General features: G+C 37.4%; 1 protein-coding gene across 5 annotated transcripts in view; it reads right to left on the bottom strand.

Moving 5' to 3' along the window:
• The window catches only part of ATP2C1 (ATPase secretory pathway Ca2+ transporting 1), an 81,024-nt gene that overhangs the window by 18,448 nt on the left and 43,992 nt on the right, over positions 1–18,584 (bottom strand). For all 5 annotated transcript variants that reach the window (XM_021389348.1, XM_021389350.1, XM_021389351.1 and 2 more), the window contains 10 exons: positions 13,012–13,122; positions 11,971–12,087; positions 10,391–10,480; positions 8,931–8,966; positions 8,014–8,075; positions 7,538–7,646; positions 3,344–3,499; positions 2,617–2,685; positions 758–833; positions 199–265 (listed from right to left, as the gene is read on the bottom strand). In XM_021389348.1, coding sequence (XP_021245023.1) covers positions 199–265; positions 758–833; positions 2,617–2,685; positions 3,344–3,499; positions 7,538–7,646; positions 8,014–8,075; positions 8,931–8,966; positions 10,391–10,480; positions 11,971–12,087; positions 13,012–13,122 — 893 coding nt within the window. The remainder of the gene's footprint in view (positions 1–198; positions 266–757; positions 834–2,616; positions 2,686–3,343; positions 3,500–7,537; positions 7,647–8,013; positions 8,076–8,930; positions 8,967–10,390; positions 10,481–11,970; positions 12,088–13,011; positions 13,123–18,584) is intronic.

Here is an 18,584-nt window from a genome sequence, read left to right as displayed (position 1 = left end):
AGATGGACAAATAGTTACCGTATCACTAAACATTATTGTGCTGCAGAAAAGCAAGCTAATAAAGTCCATTCCCACCCTGTATTACTTACCTAAACTTAAAAACAGAATCTGTGTGGATGCACATTACAATCTACATCTATAGCTTTCAAACACTTCCTGTAATACATGATCTACACTTTTTAAAAACAAAAATCTTACCTCACGCCAATTGTGAACATATCAAGGATGTGTTTTCCTTGCAACCAGCCAACCAGCATAATAACTCCTATAAACAAAGGAGTTGTCATAATAAATACAAAACCACCACATACAGTAGCCTAACAGGAAAAAGAACTCAACCAAGCTTATCACTGCGCTGCTTATAAAAATCTGTTATTTCCTTCACTGTTGAACACGCCTCCATTATCATGACAAAGATGAAGAAAGGTTTTGGCAGTCAAGTAGCCCAATCATACCTGCAGTGAGGTACTCACTTCTGCACACCTTGAATTAGAATACAAGACATGCCGCAATTTGAAAGGAAGCATTTAGAAGACACAAAATCATGTTTGTAGGAAGAAGCAAGCAAACACCCTTATGATGAAACTTACATTACATTAGTAATCTTCAGATGATTACTTGCATAAACTCATTAAACAGTGGAGAATACAATTAGATGTCATAATATCCAGAAAGATCAAGTCCCTCAGGCTTTAAAGGCCCATAGGTCAGTTTCAGTCACAAAGTAATTTGTAGCTGTTTGCATAGATTTTCTTACCTATTATACCAAAGGAATACAAAGAAAGCTGTTTTCCTAAGAGATCCATGCTCTTCTGCAGCGGTGTCTTTGGAGCCTTGGTGAACAGTAAACATCCAACAGTTAACAAGAACAAGTTAAAAGTATAAACTACATCAAAAACTTCTTCAGGTGTGCAAATTTCAAGACCTTGTCTAGGAAACTACTTGAGTGAGATGCAGCTATATAGCATTCTTCCACATGTTCACTTTGTAGAAAGACAGGCTACTTCGTTCCATTATCATTCAAGAAATTTGAAGAATACTTCAAGGAAACTAAATGAAATCTAGAAATATCCTTTGGGAGTTTTGTGATGTTTACAGCATATCTGATATAAAAAAAAAAGTCACATCAAAGATTTTCAAAAAAGCAAGGTTAACCAAAATCAACCAAATTACTTCCAGACATAAAAGTCCTTGATCACAAGAACAAAACCAACTTTTTGAGGCAGAAACATTAAAGCCCTGAAAGACCAATTATACCTCAGGAAGTATTTGCTAACTAGCTGAAAAAAAAAAAAATCAAGTTAGAGAAATAGGAAACTATGTGAATATTTAGTGCCAAAAATAAAGTAAACAGGAGATGGACACCAAGAAAAAAAAATATAAAATCTCCTTTCCTGATATATATTGAAATATATTTACAGTGGATGTTTTGTTTTTTTTTTTAATAGTAATATATGCTGGATTACAGTAAGGGAAGTGTGGCAATAGAAAGGTAACAGGGTCATTGCAAAAATCTCTGCTGCACAAGTCACGGCAAAAACAGTGAGCATACTATGTGGGGAAGCTGACTAAAGAGTTTAACCAACTCTTACCATGAAAATTTGCTTTTAAAGTAAGATTATTATACAGTAAACAACAACAATAACCCCATAGTACTCTGATATTTCAGAATGTCGATAGTATAGAATGCTAATGTATTTTTTTCCCCATTAATAATTGCAATTGTTACAATACAAACTAAAACCCATTGAATGGATCATATTTTCCTTGTGTGTGTAATCAAATGGATTCCACTTTGGGTGACTGGACAGCAGTATTCCCTTGAAAGGCATAGTAAGGCACTGCAGCTAACAACATGAGGTCAGTGGCACGCTCCTGGCTGAGACATCTAATGCCTCACCTAATAGCCTCAGTAGCTCTGCTTTGACACATTTCAGAAATGCAATTGAGGAAAAAGAAAAGTGCTGCCTATACTATGGCTGATCATGTCCTGACAGCTGGAGGCAAACTGTCACCTTCCAACCCCATGTTGGTCAGGCAGCCTGAGAAGAGTTTAGAAGGGCACAGGAACACAAAGCACTCAAGAGACTGGCTTCTGTGTGGATCAGAGTGCTGCAATAAAGAAAGTTACTACAGGAGTTCAGTATACTGAAGTTAAAGTGAGCTTCATAACTTTAGGAGGATAAACTAGAGATTATGAAGCAGCAGAAAACACACACATAACCCTGAAGTACACACTATGATCTTTTCAAGGGAAAACACAGTCCTGTGCACAAATCTGCCATACAAATCCCTTCTCCACAAACTCAGTTCCACTTGAAAAATGCACTGGTGCTAACTGCAGTAAAAGTTGTTCCATCCTCGAAAAGCTTTGGAATATTATTTTCAAAGATAACATATTTAGGCCACCTAGGGATAATGTGTTACACTGAATTCAATTATTGCTTTCATGTTCAAGACCTAAGATTTGTTTTAACTAGAGAAAAGAAAAACATGAAAAGCACTGTAATTAAATCTAACAAAGTTCCTATAGAATAAACCCCAAAAATAAACTTTTAATGACCAAAATATACACCTACAAAATATATGCCCTTGTTTCTAGATATTCACTCTTACCTCTTCTGCTTGCATCATTTTGAAAACCTCCCCAAATTCAGAGTTTTCTCCTGTTCCAATGACAATGCCCTAAAAAACAAACAAATATAAAAAGTCAATTCAGATCTAAAGTTCAATTTTAATGTTAATGATTGTTCTTGATAGCTTTGACTCAAATACTGAGCAAATACCATTTAGCCAGCTATCATTTTGTTAGCTTTGCTTGTGATTCTAACTACTGATACAAATCAGTATTTTCGTTAAAAAAAAATCATTTCAACTCCCTGAAACAAACTGCTATTCTGTGCTCTTCTGAATTATTTAGGTTTTGTTACAGGTAGTTACTAAACAGTGCAACACTCAACTAGCACCAACCACAACCACAGGTCTTCATGCTCTAACACACGAATGCAGTTCTACAAGTTCGGGAGTACCACATCCTAGACAGAAGAGTTTCCCAACTGCTTCCTACAAGTTTGAATACTCTTGCCAATAGGTTTACTTCTAGTGTCTGAAAAAGCACCACTGAGAACAGCTTTGCACTGTGTTACAGTAAAGTCATCCATACTTCCAGTAAGCATTTCTATTTCTACTCCATTTCATTTCTGTTGTTTTAGAAAAATGGAAATACATGCAGCCAGTAAAGAGCAGTTATCAACTGGTATAAGCGAGCATTAAAAGTAAGAATTGGGGTTATTCAAGTAGTAAAAACATGGAAGTTATTATTCCCTATCCATCACAATTTTACCTTTGCTTTTCCACATCTGACCAATGTTCCCATGAAAGCAATATTGCTCCTTGAAGTGAGGTCTCCATTGGTAGCTGCTGGCTGAGGAGTTGTAGATTTAGCGCAAGGAGCCGTCTCACCCGTGAGGCTGGATTCATCGATAGAAAGGTCCACAGCCTTTGGAAACAACATATACAGACAAGTAAAAGGCATGGCAATCATTTCTTTTAAGTAGCTGGAAGTGGTAATAAAAACTTCCCAACTCTGACCATTAAAAATAAATCCAATTTATTCACGTGGGAAGAAATCATATGTCGATATCAACCCTATTTTACGGGTCAGTAAAGCAACAAGCATTCCTACAGAACATTGCAGCAATACTCCCGCTTTGCAAAGTCAAAGTTGACTCCTAATTTTATGCTCAGGACTTTTTCTATAAAATAGTCAAGAGGTTGTAACTGATACACTCCACTGGCAAATAAAACAATTATGTGGTAAAATATGTGGTAACACAAGTGCATATACATGCTACGCTCTCAATTCTTCCGCCGTCCACTTCCTCTCAGCATGGCCGATTAGGAACACACTAACAAAAAAACATATAAAGGGTTGGGGTTTTTTTGTCCAGAAAGTGTCTACAGTGAGAATGCTATTCAGGCAACACTCATGATAAGCTAGCGAAACGGTTAAAATGTTTTTCCCCTATGTTTCACTTTTGTGAGTTTTTTTGGCAGCAAGTGTGAGCAGTTAGAGAAGGAAAAGAGAAAAAGGAATTATTCCATTAAAGCTACGCAGCTGTCTGATAGGAACAAAACAAGTTTTCTATACATAGAATGTAAAATGAAAAACATCTCATAGAAACACAAATTTATGTGTTCTTTTCCAACACTCATCAATTCTAACATCCTCTATTGATTTTAATGGGTCTTGAATAGAACTAAAGCTTAAATCATAGAATTCTATTGACACAATCCAAATAACATAATTTTGTGTTATTAAGTATAAAGCTTTTATTTGTGACTACATCACTAGATTTTAAAATTATCTTCTTGAGAAAAACAGCATAAAAGGACACTTAATAAAATTAAGTTACCAAATCTCCTTGAAAGGATATCGTTGCAAAGAGTAAACAAGAGTTACACCGTACTCGGTACCACCACATATAGCACATCACTCTGAGCTTGAAGAGTATTTCTGGTTTGGTTTTTTTGGTTGGTTGTTTTGGGGCTTTTTTTTTTTTTTTTTTTGAGTTAACTTGGAAGCTCTCCAGTTCTAGTTGGACAACAAAATGCTACTAGGGACAAAATAACTTGGTCAGTGTTGAGAACTGTACCTTTACTAGAGTGCTTTATGAACAGTCAAATCCCCCTAATTTCTGCTATTCTCTCAAATAGTTACCAGGACAGCACTCATTTTTAAAAGATGGATGCTGTATCAATAAAGGAAAGTGACACTTGTCAAAAACTGCAATGAATCTTTCAATCAAAGCCATAAAGAATGATTAGCAACAGAAAGTTCTACAGTAATGCTTTATTTGCATTATATTCCTCAGACTGCAAGATTAAACGAGATAAAGTTACCACAGTGCTACTGTTCAGATTTATCCATGAGCTCTGAATTATTTGTCACCTCCATCAAATTTAATTTTGTTCAAAGCCAAAGATGTTACAGTCACGTTAGTTCTTGTAGTAGTCTAGCTTTATAGGATATTGTCAGAAAACTTGATGGATGACTCATTAATCTGCAGAAAACTTAGGCCAGAAATAGTCTTCAAATAATGTTTTGAAAAACAAGATTGCCCCACAAGATTAGCCCAGCAAATACATTTCTCTGCAAAGTAAACAGCATCTAATTAGCACTTCTACAGATTTCTAGGACAATATCAATGAGAACATGCTGTTGCAATCTAGTTCTTTATCTGAAAAGACAACTTCCCTAAAGTCAACCATCCCCTATCAATGCCCACTGGGACAAGATGATTCTTCCAAAACAAGTGACGTTAAGGAATAGCTAATTCCGTTATTTGCCATAATCAGAAAAAAAAAAATTAAGCTTTAGCAAAAGAAAATGTAAAAAAATCTCAATCATCGGCCCATGGAAGCATGAAAGACAACACAATTTGTTCTACAGTCACTAAATACAGCACAGGGTTATAAGTCGTTATATTGAGGACTTCATTCCTGTACCTTTACAAAGTTTTATTTGCCATTGTTTACTTTATAAATTTGATTTGATAACAACTTCCAAACGAAGGACAATCAAAATGTTAGTTTCATCCAAGCACTTGCATCTTGGAGGGAGTTTCTCTAAGATATTTTTATGGAAGAACTTAACATCCCATTAACACAGTACAACTAACAGTACTCCTGCAGCAACCCTAGTACAGTTAACAGTAAACCTACATTCTTACTTCCTTTGTCCAAATATCTTATTTTCATATAACAACTTCTGGCTTGCAGATCCTTAAATACCTTAAATAAGAAATGCAGAAAGCAGAACTCACCATTACAGTAAGATCATGAAGATGTTTTTAACGTTTTTATAAAAATAGGTGCATATGAAAGTACTTTCTCATACAAAAAAAATTTAATACATCTTCCAGTTAATCCTTATTTGGATCACTTTCTACCCAACTCCAGCCACTAAATATTCAGAAACGGGTCCTATATGGTAAGAAAGTGATTTGCGAGGCCATATTCATCAGAAATGCCAAAACAATTTTTTATGATTATATATATTTTATATTATTCATATTTCCTGGCATCAAGGACTTGAAACTGATCTAGTCTCTAAAATAAAGTAGTGCTCACTTCTACTGATTACTCATCTTTTTCCAGCAAGGAAGAGGAGCCCTACAACTGAAGGAAAAGAAGAAACTACTAGGCCACATACAAGAGAGACCAGCAGGACATTTTATTTTTGCCAAGTAAGATGCCCAGGTTTTTCCCTCCATCTACAGACAGATTAGGCACAGGAGTGACCAGGAAACAGGCACAAGGCTAATGGTGGGTGAAATCGCATTTACAGCTTAAACTGTGTACAATGAATGGGGCAAAAAGAGACATAGCAGTGTAAATTAAGGTTTTACAAAGTTGCGTAGATAATACAGACTTGATCTGTGTCACCATGGCCAAATTTTTTTTCTCATTCTATAGTAGTTTAGTGCACATCTATCCTGATTTGGGCTAATCCTCTTTCCTATGAACAGCACCCAAGCCAAAGATCCCTTAGAGAAAGCAAAAAGTATGCCCAAACACATCACCTATACACTTTCAGTACTATAAACAGAGCACTGAAACTAGCACAGTGTTTAGCAAACAACAAAATTATATCCCAAAGACTAATGCAAATAAAGACAAAAAAAACCTAGTAGCTAACAGCTACCAAAACATAATTTAGACTAAAAACAACTCTTTGGCTTGTTTAGTTGAATACCTTTTCCGAATGCTAAAGTTTTCAAGAATGGATTACTGTCAACTGTTTATGGGCGTTTGGCCTGGTTCCGTGACAAATGGGACGGGGGACCCACGGGCCCACGCCCCGGGAAAAGGGAAAAGGGGAAAAGAGTAAAGAGATGGCCCTGAGAGCAAAGAACAGCGGCAACAATCTGAGGAGAAACAAACTAATTTACTTAAATAAGATATCGGAATGCAAAACAACACACTATAATACAATATAATTACAATTTAAGCTGATAAATCCAATACAGAGAGAGAGAGAATGTCCCAAAATCAAGGTAGGCCTTACTCTACTACCAACAATAAGACGGCTGGAGAGTGAGGTGCTGCCAAGACGAGAGACGGGCGGAAAAAAGGGACAAGGTCTCATGATCTGCAAGCTTTTATCTTTTCCCTCTGGCTGGAAAATGGTAACAGAGGAGAAAAGTACCCTGGGAAATGTAGTAGCCCTTCTCTTCTGAGAACCAGGTACATTCACTACATGATGTTATGATGTGGAATACCAATAACCGAAAATCACAAAACCATGACAATTACATACATGAAATCAGAAAATCCTATTTTCTACAATCAAAAAGCATATATACTATCAATGCGCAACAACATTTGCAAGCTTAATTATTTCACAATTTCAATCCAACTAGTTGTGAATTCCAAAGAAAAATACCTACTGCGGTTCAGTATTCAGTGCACATCTTCTCTTTCTCTCTGTCCCACAAAAAGAAATGCTATTAAATATTAATACAATATCATATACCTCAAATAAACGTAGATCAGCTGGGACTCTGTCTCCAACGGACAGGCAGACTGTATCACCAGGGACTAAGTCTCTCGCAAGCGTGTGTTCCACTCTACCTTCTCGCACACTGTAGGAGTAAAGACAAGGTTAAATTGCATAACAATGTCTTCTCTGGCATTTTGTCTGAGAAAATCCAAGTGCTGACCATGCATTGCAGCGTTACTGGTTTCAGCAAAATACAATTTCAATTTTGCTGTTAATTTCTCCAGAAGGTTCGTATCAGGAACATCAGCTGAAGCATCCAAAGGGCAAAAATGCAGAGTATTATTTTAGATCCATACAACAATCTTCAAAATGAGTCAAAGCAAATTATCTTCTTTACTTGCAAGCCATTATGATTTTAAAGGTGTTTTAAGTAGAGCATTTCTCTTCTACTCATGTCGTATTAGCTAAACATGACTTAATTTAGGAGAGAGGACATAACAATTCCATACCAATGGCATTCTGGAGGCACAAGTTTACTAAGCTCTTCAAGAGATTTTTCTGATCGGTACTCCTGCAGAGGCAAGACAGACATTTCAGCAGATGTGGACATACCTCATTTTAAAAGTTGCATTAAGACAGTTTTCCAAAGACTCAGATAAGATATGCCCTTCAGCGGTTCCTTATTAGATAGACTTTAAAAAGCAAATATGGTCCGAATGCTAAAATTTCACAGACTGAAGAATTTGCCTACGTGCATTTTTTCTGAAAGACTAGAAGAGGTCTTTTACATTCTCCTTTAATACCTTCAGGGCTTTGTAATGCTTACGGTAATGTTTCTAAACTCAGGGATCAGACACACAAACAAGTTCTACAGTTTAGCAAAGTTGTACCGAAAATACTGTGTTCATGTTCTTAGACCCTGGAGAACTAAGGTAATACAACTCACCTCTAACTCAATACAGAGATTACAAAATAAACAAAGATACGAAGCACAAACAGAAAGCTATTTTGCCTTAGGCACATACTAAGTGAAACTGGGTATTTAAAGAATGAAAACAACTTTTTTATGACTTAGGAAACAATTTAAAAGATTCTGGGGGTAAAATTCTGTACAATATTGCAGCCAGAGCAATATGTTTGAACTATATTTTCTATGAAATTTAATATATTAAAGTACTTCAACATTGTTTAATCTGAATGTTTCTTTACACACATTCTTTTATGGCTGATCACATTACCCATATAGATGCATAAAATGTTAAAGCAGGACAAATCATGCACTTTAGAGAAGGTAAAAGACTTGAATGAAAGCACAGAGCTCTTTAATCAAGCATTGTGCAGCTGCACGTTGCATCAGAACAGCTACTTATTAAATATAAGAGCATACATAAAAGCAATAATCTCGTTTGTACAACAGATGTCTTACCTGAACAAAGGCAACTGTAACAACAATCAGTATTGCCTGTAAGAAAAGAAAACTAGATAAGAGAATTCCAAATGGCTATGAAAGTAAGTGATCACATTTGTTTTTGCCCAGACATAGTTACTACTACATGTTAGCAATATGGTTTGGGAACAGACTCTCATGCTCAAAATGACTGGCTAACCCTCAGGCCTGTTAAAAAAAAGCAACACCATTATCTACTTATGCCTGCTCATTGGCATCCAAGTACCTCAGTAAGCTGATACTACTAAAGACTGATAACCAGATGGTGATTTTGAAGTAAAACTTCCCGTGCTTGGGAAGTAAACTGTTCTGTGTTTCTAAAAGGTGAGCAAGAGATAGCAGTGGAGGGAGTTGCATAACACAAACAGGATAAAAATGTCTGACTGAAGTATGAATGGTAATCACTGCCATGTTAACTGTCATAAACCATCAGATCTGGTTTCAATCAAGTAACTAGATAACAGACTAAGAATAAACTGAAGACTAGAAATAAAGTAGTGAGCTGAGGAACTGGTCTGGAGACATATAATATCTCAATCAGGAGAACAAGTGGAAGAAACTTGGGAACCCTGCCCAAGACTACCAAGGAGTAAGACAATACACTGACTACACTCTGAACAGCCGAGATCCCAAAACAAAGAGGCAAAACAAAATTGCCCTGTAGGAATAATCCAAGAAGAGCATAAAGACATCAATAGTAAGCTTTCCTCCATATCACACAACTCCGGTCATAACACTCCAACATATTGTACACATGCAATGTGAAAATGAGTCAATGAATGAGGTCTATTAGAGAATGAGACAAAGATCAATTTTGTTTAAAGTATGATCTCTTCCCTCAATATTGTCTCTAATTGAGCTTTGCTATACTAATTGAATTTGTTACTCAAATTGAGTTGTTACAGTAGTTTCTTATTGGCTGGCCTGCACCTTTGAAGATACAATCATGTCTTAAAAGTATACCCTCTGTAATTACTAAAAAACTAATTATGACCATTTTGGAAAAGAAAGACCCTTCTGGAACTCCTAACTAAGCCAAAGATAAACCCAGCAACTCTGCCTTGTTTTACACTAACATTAGCCTCAGCAATGGAATACTAGTAAATATACATATATACACACACACACATATATTTTCCTTCTTTCCATAGAACATTGCTAACAGAGTTACATATGCTTCTTAAGGAGGCAATACCACCTTCTGCAGTTCATGCTACCTGTCACAGTTTGGCTCCCCTCGCCTCATATCAGCATCTCACAGTTCATGTCTATGTGCAAGGGCTTGCATCAAGAAGCCAGTATGCTCCAAAAGTAAAAATATATAAATCACCTTCATTAATTACAATCAAATACACCCCCTCCCCCCCATATTAGTACTCATCTGATGTTCAAAGTAAATGTGGTCACCCATTTGGAAGTATAAGATTTTAGTTCCTTACCACAGTGATACTGACAGCATCATCAAACTGATGCATTAAAACACTGATGACTGCAGATGCCAGGAGAAGCATAATAAGGGGATTTTTAAACTGAAACAGAACAGAACAGTAATTCAGCAATACTCTATACAGAAAGACTGTTTTATCTACCCCTTAAAACACACCTAAAAAAACTGACTCTGTACAGTTCAGATTTTACTTGAGGGTTGGTAGTTTTAAATATCAAAGGCCTTGAACAGGCTGTATTCAATGGCAGCAGAAAAACATTTCTTATATTTCTTGATCCACATTTTTAAAGTCAAAATATCTCCTTATTTGTTTATACAGCATTTAAACACACATAAAAAAGCCTGAAACGTATTCAAAACATTCTTGAGGTAACAACAGGCAGATTCTGTTCCCAGCAATGTATCATTACTAAGGCAGCAATAGGTTTCATAATTTCCAATTCATGACTTCTTGCTTTCCAAGATACAAACTTTCGCTTTAGATCATATGCTTTCTTCAGATTTCTAAGGCTAAAATAACAAAGGATCTTACGTCTACATGACAGCTCGTTCCTAACACTGTCAACAGCAGAACTGTTACAAAAAAAGCATATCTTACAATAGAAGCAGAGGACATTCAAGAGCACATATGACAAGCACATCCGAAGCAAGTACATATCTTAATAAATGCTACCTAAAATAGGCTTTGATAACATGCTTTAGAAGCATTCTAATGCATCTAACTGATGCTATGGGTGGGAAAATGTAGCATTAGTGCCAGAGGACAGCTAGTACATAAAGATGTTCCCACTCCTATCACCAACAGAGAGTGGAATATCTTCATAGTCACTTCCAAGTAATTACTCCTACAATTAACGACCTATTACTTCAAAGTCTACTTTAGAACTTAACTATACCACTGCTTAGGCAAGATGCGGGAAACGTCAACCAAAATGTTTAATGTAAATTCCTTAGAAAATTCTTGTTTGAAAAACTGCTTTAAATATCTTTGTCAGGGAGACATAAAGAAAGCAAAATATTGGCCAAGTAGTGGCACTTCCACACCGTTCAGAGGTGCTGGATGGGCTTCTATTTATAATAAATCGATAGGTAGAAAATTACACTTGACTTTTGCCTGTTTTGCCTAACATTAGAATCAAAGCTGACTCCACCCTCACCTTCAGTTCATAGGCAATGTTTTTGCTTTTTCGATTTTTCCTTTGCCTAACTAGTTATTGACACTCGGCATTCCATTTAAGCATTTACCAGTCATATGCATTTGTGTCAAGCCTTTGCCTACGAGGAACTTTATCCTACTTCTCCAGCCCTTAAGCTAGTTACAGATGGCAGCCTTCTGCTAGATGTGAACATTTATTCACGAATAAGCCAGATAATCTAAACACTCATATCTACCCAAATGAAAGCTTTTTCAATAGGTAAATTAGATGCAAGCTATAGAAGACAATTCCTCACCCAACTTCAGTTTACTCACTTTTACCAGAATGTATTTGCATACATGAAAGCTACAGAATAGAGCATAAAATTACTGACCAGGTATTAAAACAGAAAAGCAGAAAAGACAGAAATCTTAACCTGGGAAATATATTTTTTCCACAGCGGTTCATCTTCACTAATATCAAATTCATTCCATCCATGGAACGCCCGTCTATGACACACTTCACAGTTTTTTAAGCCATTCTGAAGATTAGCCTATTAAAATACACAAAGAATAACAGTGTAATTGCTGACTGTGTTAAGATAGACTTCAAAATAAATTCCAACACCTAAATAAAGGGTCTTAGATTATAAAAGTTTGGCCATCAGGAAGACAAACTTGGTGCTGCTGTTTGTATGCTGATAAAAGCTAACTACTCACTGTTTTAAAATAGTATTTGGCAGTAAAAGTATTCAACACCAAATACACCGAACTAAAGAAGCATCTGCGGTTTCACATCTCCAAATGACTGCTGATCTTCCCTGCAGAAAACTCATCAGCCATCCAAACTGTGGGCACAGTTCAGACTCCTGAGAATTGTGCCAGGAGTTCGGCTAATCGGCCAAATGACGGCAATAGATTCAAAGTCTCGAGTTGTCCATGGGCAATATCTATCATGGTGTATTCCTCAAGAAGTCAAGCATACAGAAGATGAGAAAAGACCGTCTTTAAGAAAATTAACCCCAATTCAATGGTTCATTAATCTGTCAGTGGGTAGCTTTCTCAATCCTGTTCCTCCTCTTAAAATGGAAGCTGCCAGAATACATTAAGGACATTAAGAATTTCATAAAGAAATGGAAGCGATAGCTATGAAAAACAGGACGGAGTTTTACAGGAAGAAAAAAAATCTCAGACTCTAGGAGAGTTCTCTTAACAAAAAAGCAAAGTACTTCAAAGTACTGAGAAGTCCAAACACTTTCAAGTTCCTGCCCCACTTCAATAACCAAGTTTCCCCAAAAACACTGGAGATTAAAGCATTTCAAGTAACAATTTAAAGATCAACACACTTTTAGAAACGGACAATAATTAATATCAAACTGCCTGAGAACGCATAGGCTTTCAGTGACAAGATCTGTCCTTCAGAAATGCCAAACATTTTGTAGCATCAGCACAGTTTTAAGAGATGCAGAATTACTCACTTGCAGAATGCTTGCAACTTCATCAACCGGCAATTCGCTTGCTTTTTTTGAGGACAGTACAGGAATCATTGTCTCATTGTCACCATCAGGGATTTGTTCAAGACGTGCAACCTAGAAACAAAACCAAAGACTGAAGGAAACGGAGCACCAACATTTCAACAACATATGCCAGAGCAATGCAGTATTAATGCCACTGAAAAATTGTTTAAAATAACCATTCGCACTTAAAAAAACCTAAAATCTGCAGATTCATTTTATTTTCATGCAGTATCGTATGTGCAATTATAAAGCAAAACACTGGACATGCAACTGAGATAACTGTATCTGTAATTACATGTTAAGCAACAGCAAAGATCCTTACAGTTACATATATTCATGCTCCTTTAGTTCTCTATCATCAGTAACTGGGCAGAAGGTAATAACTCCAGATTAAATTTCACTCCCTGCCCCTCCTTTATACCTACTGATGAAGTCAGTCTAAGCAGGCCTATTTGTGTGTTACTGCAGACAAAGGAGAAACAACATTTAGAAAACCACAAACGAGCACAGATGCAAGTGAAGTCACAGAACTTGACTGACTACAGTACAAGCACCACTTCAAGTCAACGCTATTACAAGAAAGCACTGCTTTTTAAGAAATTAAAAAAGCTTTGAAGCGCAGGATAGTGTTTTAGCCTCATCGACAGCACAGCTCAGCACTGCTTTTAAAGAAACTGAAGTTTCAGAATTCTTGCTTATTCATTATTTGAAGCTCAAGCAATGCTCTCGTTCCACCCATTCACTACCTTCACTCTACCTTACTGCACCCACAGTTAATTCGGATCTCGTTCATCTTGCTGCTGCCACTCCATTAACTGGAGCACACCTACCACGTAAACATGCACGCCACAGAAACTGTTTTCCCATTACACTTGCATAGAATTTGAATGGGCCATTTAATGCCTTTACAGAGTAAAGGTTTTGAATTTCCTCTGCAGATGCTGTAATACAAATACTTTGTATGAAAATGTGTTACCAGATTACAGCATTTTTATGCCCTGAAAAGCTACGACAGCCTTCATTTTCTATACTACACACAGTTCTGCCGAGTGCTCAAGTATGATAGCTGCAATTAATTCAACTCCATTTTTGTTCTTCCAGCTGCTAACCTAAACAAGATTACACCAAGCCTTCATCTCATGGGCCCAAGGGAAGAATGAGCGAGGGTGAAAGCACTACAGCTGGAGCACACAGGCTTTCTCTGGAAAACCTCTGCATTGCCATGGAGCTCCTAAACTCTAGCACTGGGTAGGTACTTACTGAATCCTATGCATACACACTCATGGATCCCTTCTTAAAAAGTGATGATGAATACCAATTACACTGTATAAATACATACCTCTGCAAAAGTTAACTAGAAAGTTACCATTTCCAAACACTTATGTGTTTCAACTGAGACAAACTGAGGGGAAAAGCAAATTCAGAATCGAAAGCAAGGGAAAAAATAAAATAAGATCACAGTTCTTTGAGCCATATAAGTTCTCAACATTTGTTCTTTTAAAATACTTTAAGTATACACCAACTGCTTTTGACATCAGGGGAAAAAAAGGAGTATAATTTTGTTCCTACCAAGGGATATCTTTATCAGACATATTGACACACTAATTCAATGCTTTTTCAGAAACACAAGTGGTAACAACTTACACCAGCCAGGTTACGTTGTTCTACACCAGAGGGACAAGCATTTGTCCCACAGCCTAAGGTTCCTCCCAGAGCACAGGGTCCCTCTGCAAAACTGAGCTAAATTAGAGCAACTTATTCTAGAGCAGCAGAATGACAGGTTCTTCAGCTAGGCAGAGTGCAGACATTACAGCTCTCAGCCTTACAAAATACTCTTTGGTACATATACGTTCTCTAAGATTTTACCACTGGAATTGATGCAACATCACAGTCACCCAGTCTGCCAAGCAGGCTTCCAGCCTTTGCTTAGACATAGCACTACTTGTACCAGTGCCCACAAAGCACTCGAAGCTCATGAGACTCAGTCCCTAGAAAGAAACTGTTACTCAAATCTGCCTTGCAGAATCTTCAGTACATACTGCACCCGTGCGCAGGCTGCGAAGACTGAGCTGGACTCAATGATCCTTATGGGTCCCTGCCAACTTGGGATATTCTATGATTCTATGACTTGTTCTGAATTAGGAACACACACAGTTAAAGCTGCAAAGCCTACAGATACAAACCAATACTTCATTTAAACACTTCAATTCTCAGGAAATTGCCACTGGAGATGATGCCTTTTCATTCTTCAGAATGAAAAGTTTACACTCAATTTACTTTTGCTTCGGTTTCAGTTTTCTACGATCACATGCTATTTTTTTTTAAACACAACACTTACCCAGAATTTTGCCACCATCTCCCCTTCAATATGACACACTACTGAACTACTAGCTCACGTTCTTTTCCTTACAGTTTCCGCTTTAAATATTAGCTTCTGATTTTTGTTGAAAGGAATGCCATGGATGTGGCATCTGCTTACCAAACTCCAGAATTTAGGGCTGAAAACAATTAAGCCTGAGTACTATTTCAAAAGAAAACCACAAACACATGATTTTGACCAAGATGACCACATTCTCAACTAAAGCTGAGCAACCAAGCTTTTCCACTAAGAGCGAGCAGAAACGTGAACCAACAGCCATTACGAATTTTGGTGCTGAGAAATCTTTTTTCTACCTATAGTAAGGAACACGGCTAAGGGGCTTCCATGAAATGCGTGAATGTGGCACTAAGGGACATGGTTAGCAGTATGGAGGCAACAGGTTGATGGTTGGACTATACGGATGATCTTAGTGGTCTTTTCCGACCCTAATGATTCTATGGCTGGAGACTCAAATAACAGTTCCAAGAAGGGCTGTATTTACCTGATCGTTTCCCTAATATTATCAATTAGGACTTCAGAAAAGACTCGTAACAAGCTCTTTATGGATATCTTTAAAAATTAAATATCCTTAAACACAAGGGTTAGAATGATCAGGCTTTTCCAAATAAATTCTTCGTTAGCATGGTAGAATTGTACTAAAACAAAGCCTATCTTGACAACCCTTTCATGTCAGATTAAAAAAAAAAAACCACTGATTTTGAATGTGTTGCATTCAAACCACCTCCCACTTTTAAGAACACTGTAAAAACCTTAGGCCGTAAATCTGGCAAAGGATTAGAAAAATAAAGGCTCAGAAGGATTTTTTACAGCCAGTTTCTTTCTCTAAAGCAAAATTAGTTACTGTAAGACAATTCTGGATGGATCCCTCAGTTAACTTCTCAAAAAGCTCTACAATCTCTGTGTAGATTGAGCTCAATTTACTGTACAGAAAAAGAACAATTTTATGTCCAACACTTTGCCACCAATTACCTAGCCAGTAAGAAACTGATCATTGTTCCCTTTATCACCATCTTCCAACATACTAAGTGTGTTAACACTGACAGATCTAAGGCCAAAAAAAAAAAAAAAAAATGGAAAAAGCACTTCCCATCTGCTAATACATAATAACCATATGCAAACAAATAATTTTGCCTTTACTATGCACTACTTCCACATTGCAGAAGAAAGACTTCTTATCACAAGAGTCATTAACGTTGGAAAGACCACTGAGGTCATCTAGTCCAGTCCATTATCACGATATCACTAAACCATGTTACTCAATGTGACATCTTCCCTTTTCTTGAAACCCTCCAGGCAGGGTGACTCCTCCACCTGCCTGGGTGGTATTCAATACTGTCTGCAACATCTATTATCCTATCCAACAGAAGCTATCTCCAAACCCACAGTGTACTACATTACATGAGTCAAGGCACATACAGTAAGATCTCTTCCCATCCTGTGATGCAACTCTTTTTCAAACATTTATCTGTTGGTATCATAGAACACTACATATTTCACCACAGGCCAAGTTTTTGTACGAATAAAGCAGCTAAAAAACGGTGCTACCCAATGCTGCTGTATCAGCTGGGCAGCACAGCTGACGCTTCTGGAGCAATGATTACAGCTTTCCACTCCCCACTCACAGTTAAACCTACCATGGAACAAAGAAGCAGGATGCTAGCTAACAAAAATAAGCATTTGCCTCAGGAGGGACTTTTCCTGGACCACCTCCAACATACACACCACCATTTCTATGGCAAGAAACACACATCAGTCTTATGACCACGGAACTGTGACTAAAGCATGTTTATCAAAATTAATGCAAGTTTGTCTGGAAGGTTTACATTACTGGAAATTGGGAGTTCCTTCCTACTCCTTCTGAAGAAAAACATGTAATTTGTCAGACCAGCGAACAGTAATGCAAAGAAATTCTTCCCTCTCATACGCTACAAGATTCTGTCTGCCTTCTTTCTACCATCACTGGAGACCGAGTGCCAACATCCTACCTCTGATGATCTGCATAGCAGCAGCTTAGCAAGGATACTCCATAGTCCATTATCAATCAGCAGGGCTCACTGACATTGAGATACTTTAAAAAAAAAAAAAATGTTAAAGGGAAATTTTAGCTCTGCACACTCAGAGAATGCAAGTGGCAGGACCCACATTAACTGAGTGGTCTAAGAATTTTTCAGAGCACTCTGGCAACAAAATCTATTTTTAGATAATCTTGTGACCAAAACACTTCGGCTAATTAGCTAATACAAAGTACTTCAAATGTTACATGCGGTTACTCAATGACCCACAAGTACAAAATGCAAAGGCCACGTAAAAGCAAAACCATTCAGAACAGTACAGTGGCAGAAAAAAAAAAACCAAGATGTTTAAAAAATACAAAGACATTTAAGTTACAGAAATTAAAAAGAAACGTGGATCCTCTCCTTGAAAAGTTGCATTAGAAAGGCAAGAGAAAGAAGTACAGCTGGGTCTGGGGACTCTGCTCCTGGCAAGGATTGCTTGTCCAACTGCACGAGAAGTCACAGTGGCAAGCTGCAGGTTGGTACAGCCAGGTCTTGGGAACCACTGCAGCACAACTGGAAATGCAAAAAGATGAGTGGAGGCATTGCCTCAACACGCGTTCTAATATTTGCCTGCTAACCATACCAATCCGAGCAGCTCCTTCAATCCGCCTGCATCTGGTCCATCAGTCCCCGTACAATTGAATCCCTCTCAATTATTACAAAGCAACAATGAGTTGCCCATGGATTCTTCAAAGCTACATTCACATTCTGGACCTGATTGCTATCCGTGAGTGATGAATCTGTACTATGAGCAAAACCTCACTAGAGTACTAATGAACTTAAGGCAGACAAATTCTGTACCATGCCGTGCCCTGATCACAGGCCTGACCAAAGCCATATCATATCAGCATTCCCTGCATCAGAAAAGACATATGCTTTTACATGTTGGTATCATCTTTTCTGGGTTATTAATTAGTCATTTGCCTTGCAAACGCTTGTGCTTTTCCTATTAGGTTGCAGAAAGAATCAGCACCTCTTAGTGCACAACACCGTTCCTCCCAGCTCACTCTGCCTCATGAATCAGCTTCCCTTTTTCATTTACCTTTCCCTCTTCACTGAGGAAAACAAGCAATCATCAGTCTTTAACAATACAATAA

Source organism: Numida meleagris, chromosome 2, assembly GCF_002078875.1.
Source record: "Numida meleagris isolate 19003 breed g44 Domestic line chromosome 2, NumMel1.0, whole genome shotgun sequence".
Taxonomy (NCBI): domain Eukaryota; kingdom Metazoa; phylum Chordata; class Aves; order Galliformes; family Numididae; genus Numida; species Numida meleagris.
The sequence above is the reverse complement of the archived record's forward strand: the minus strand, read 5'-3'. Positions and strand labels throughout refer to the sequence as shown.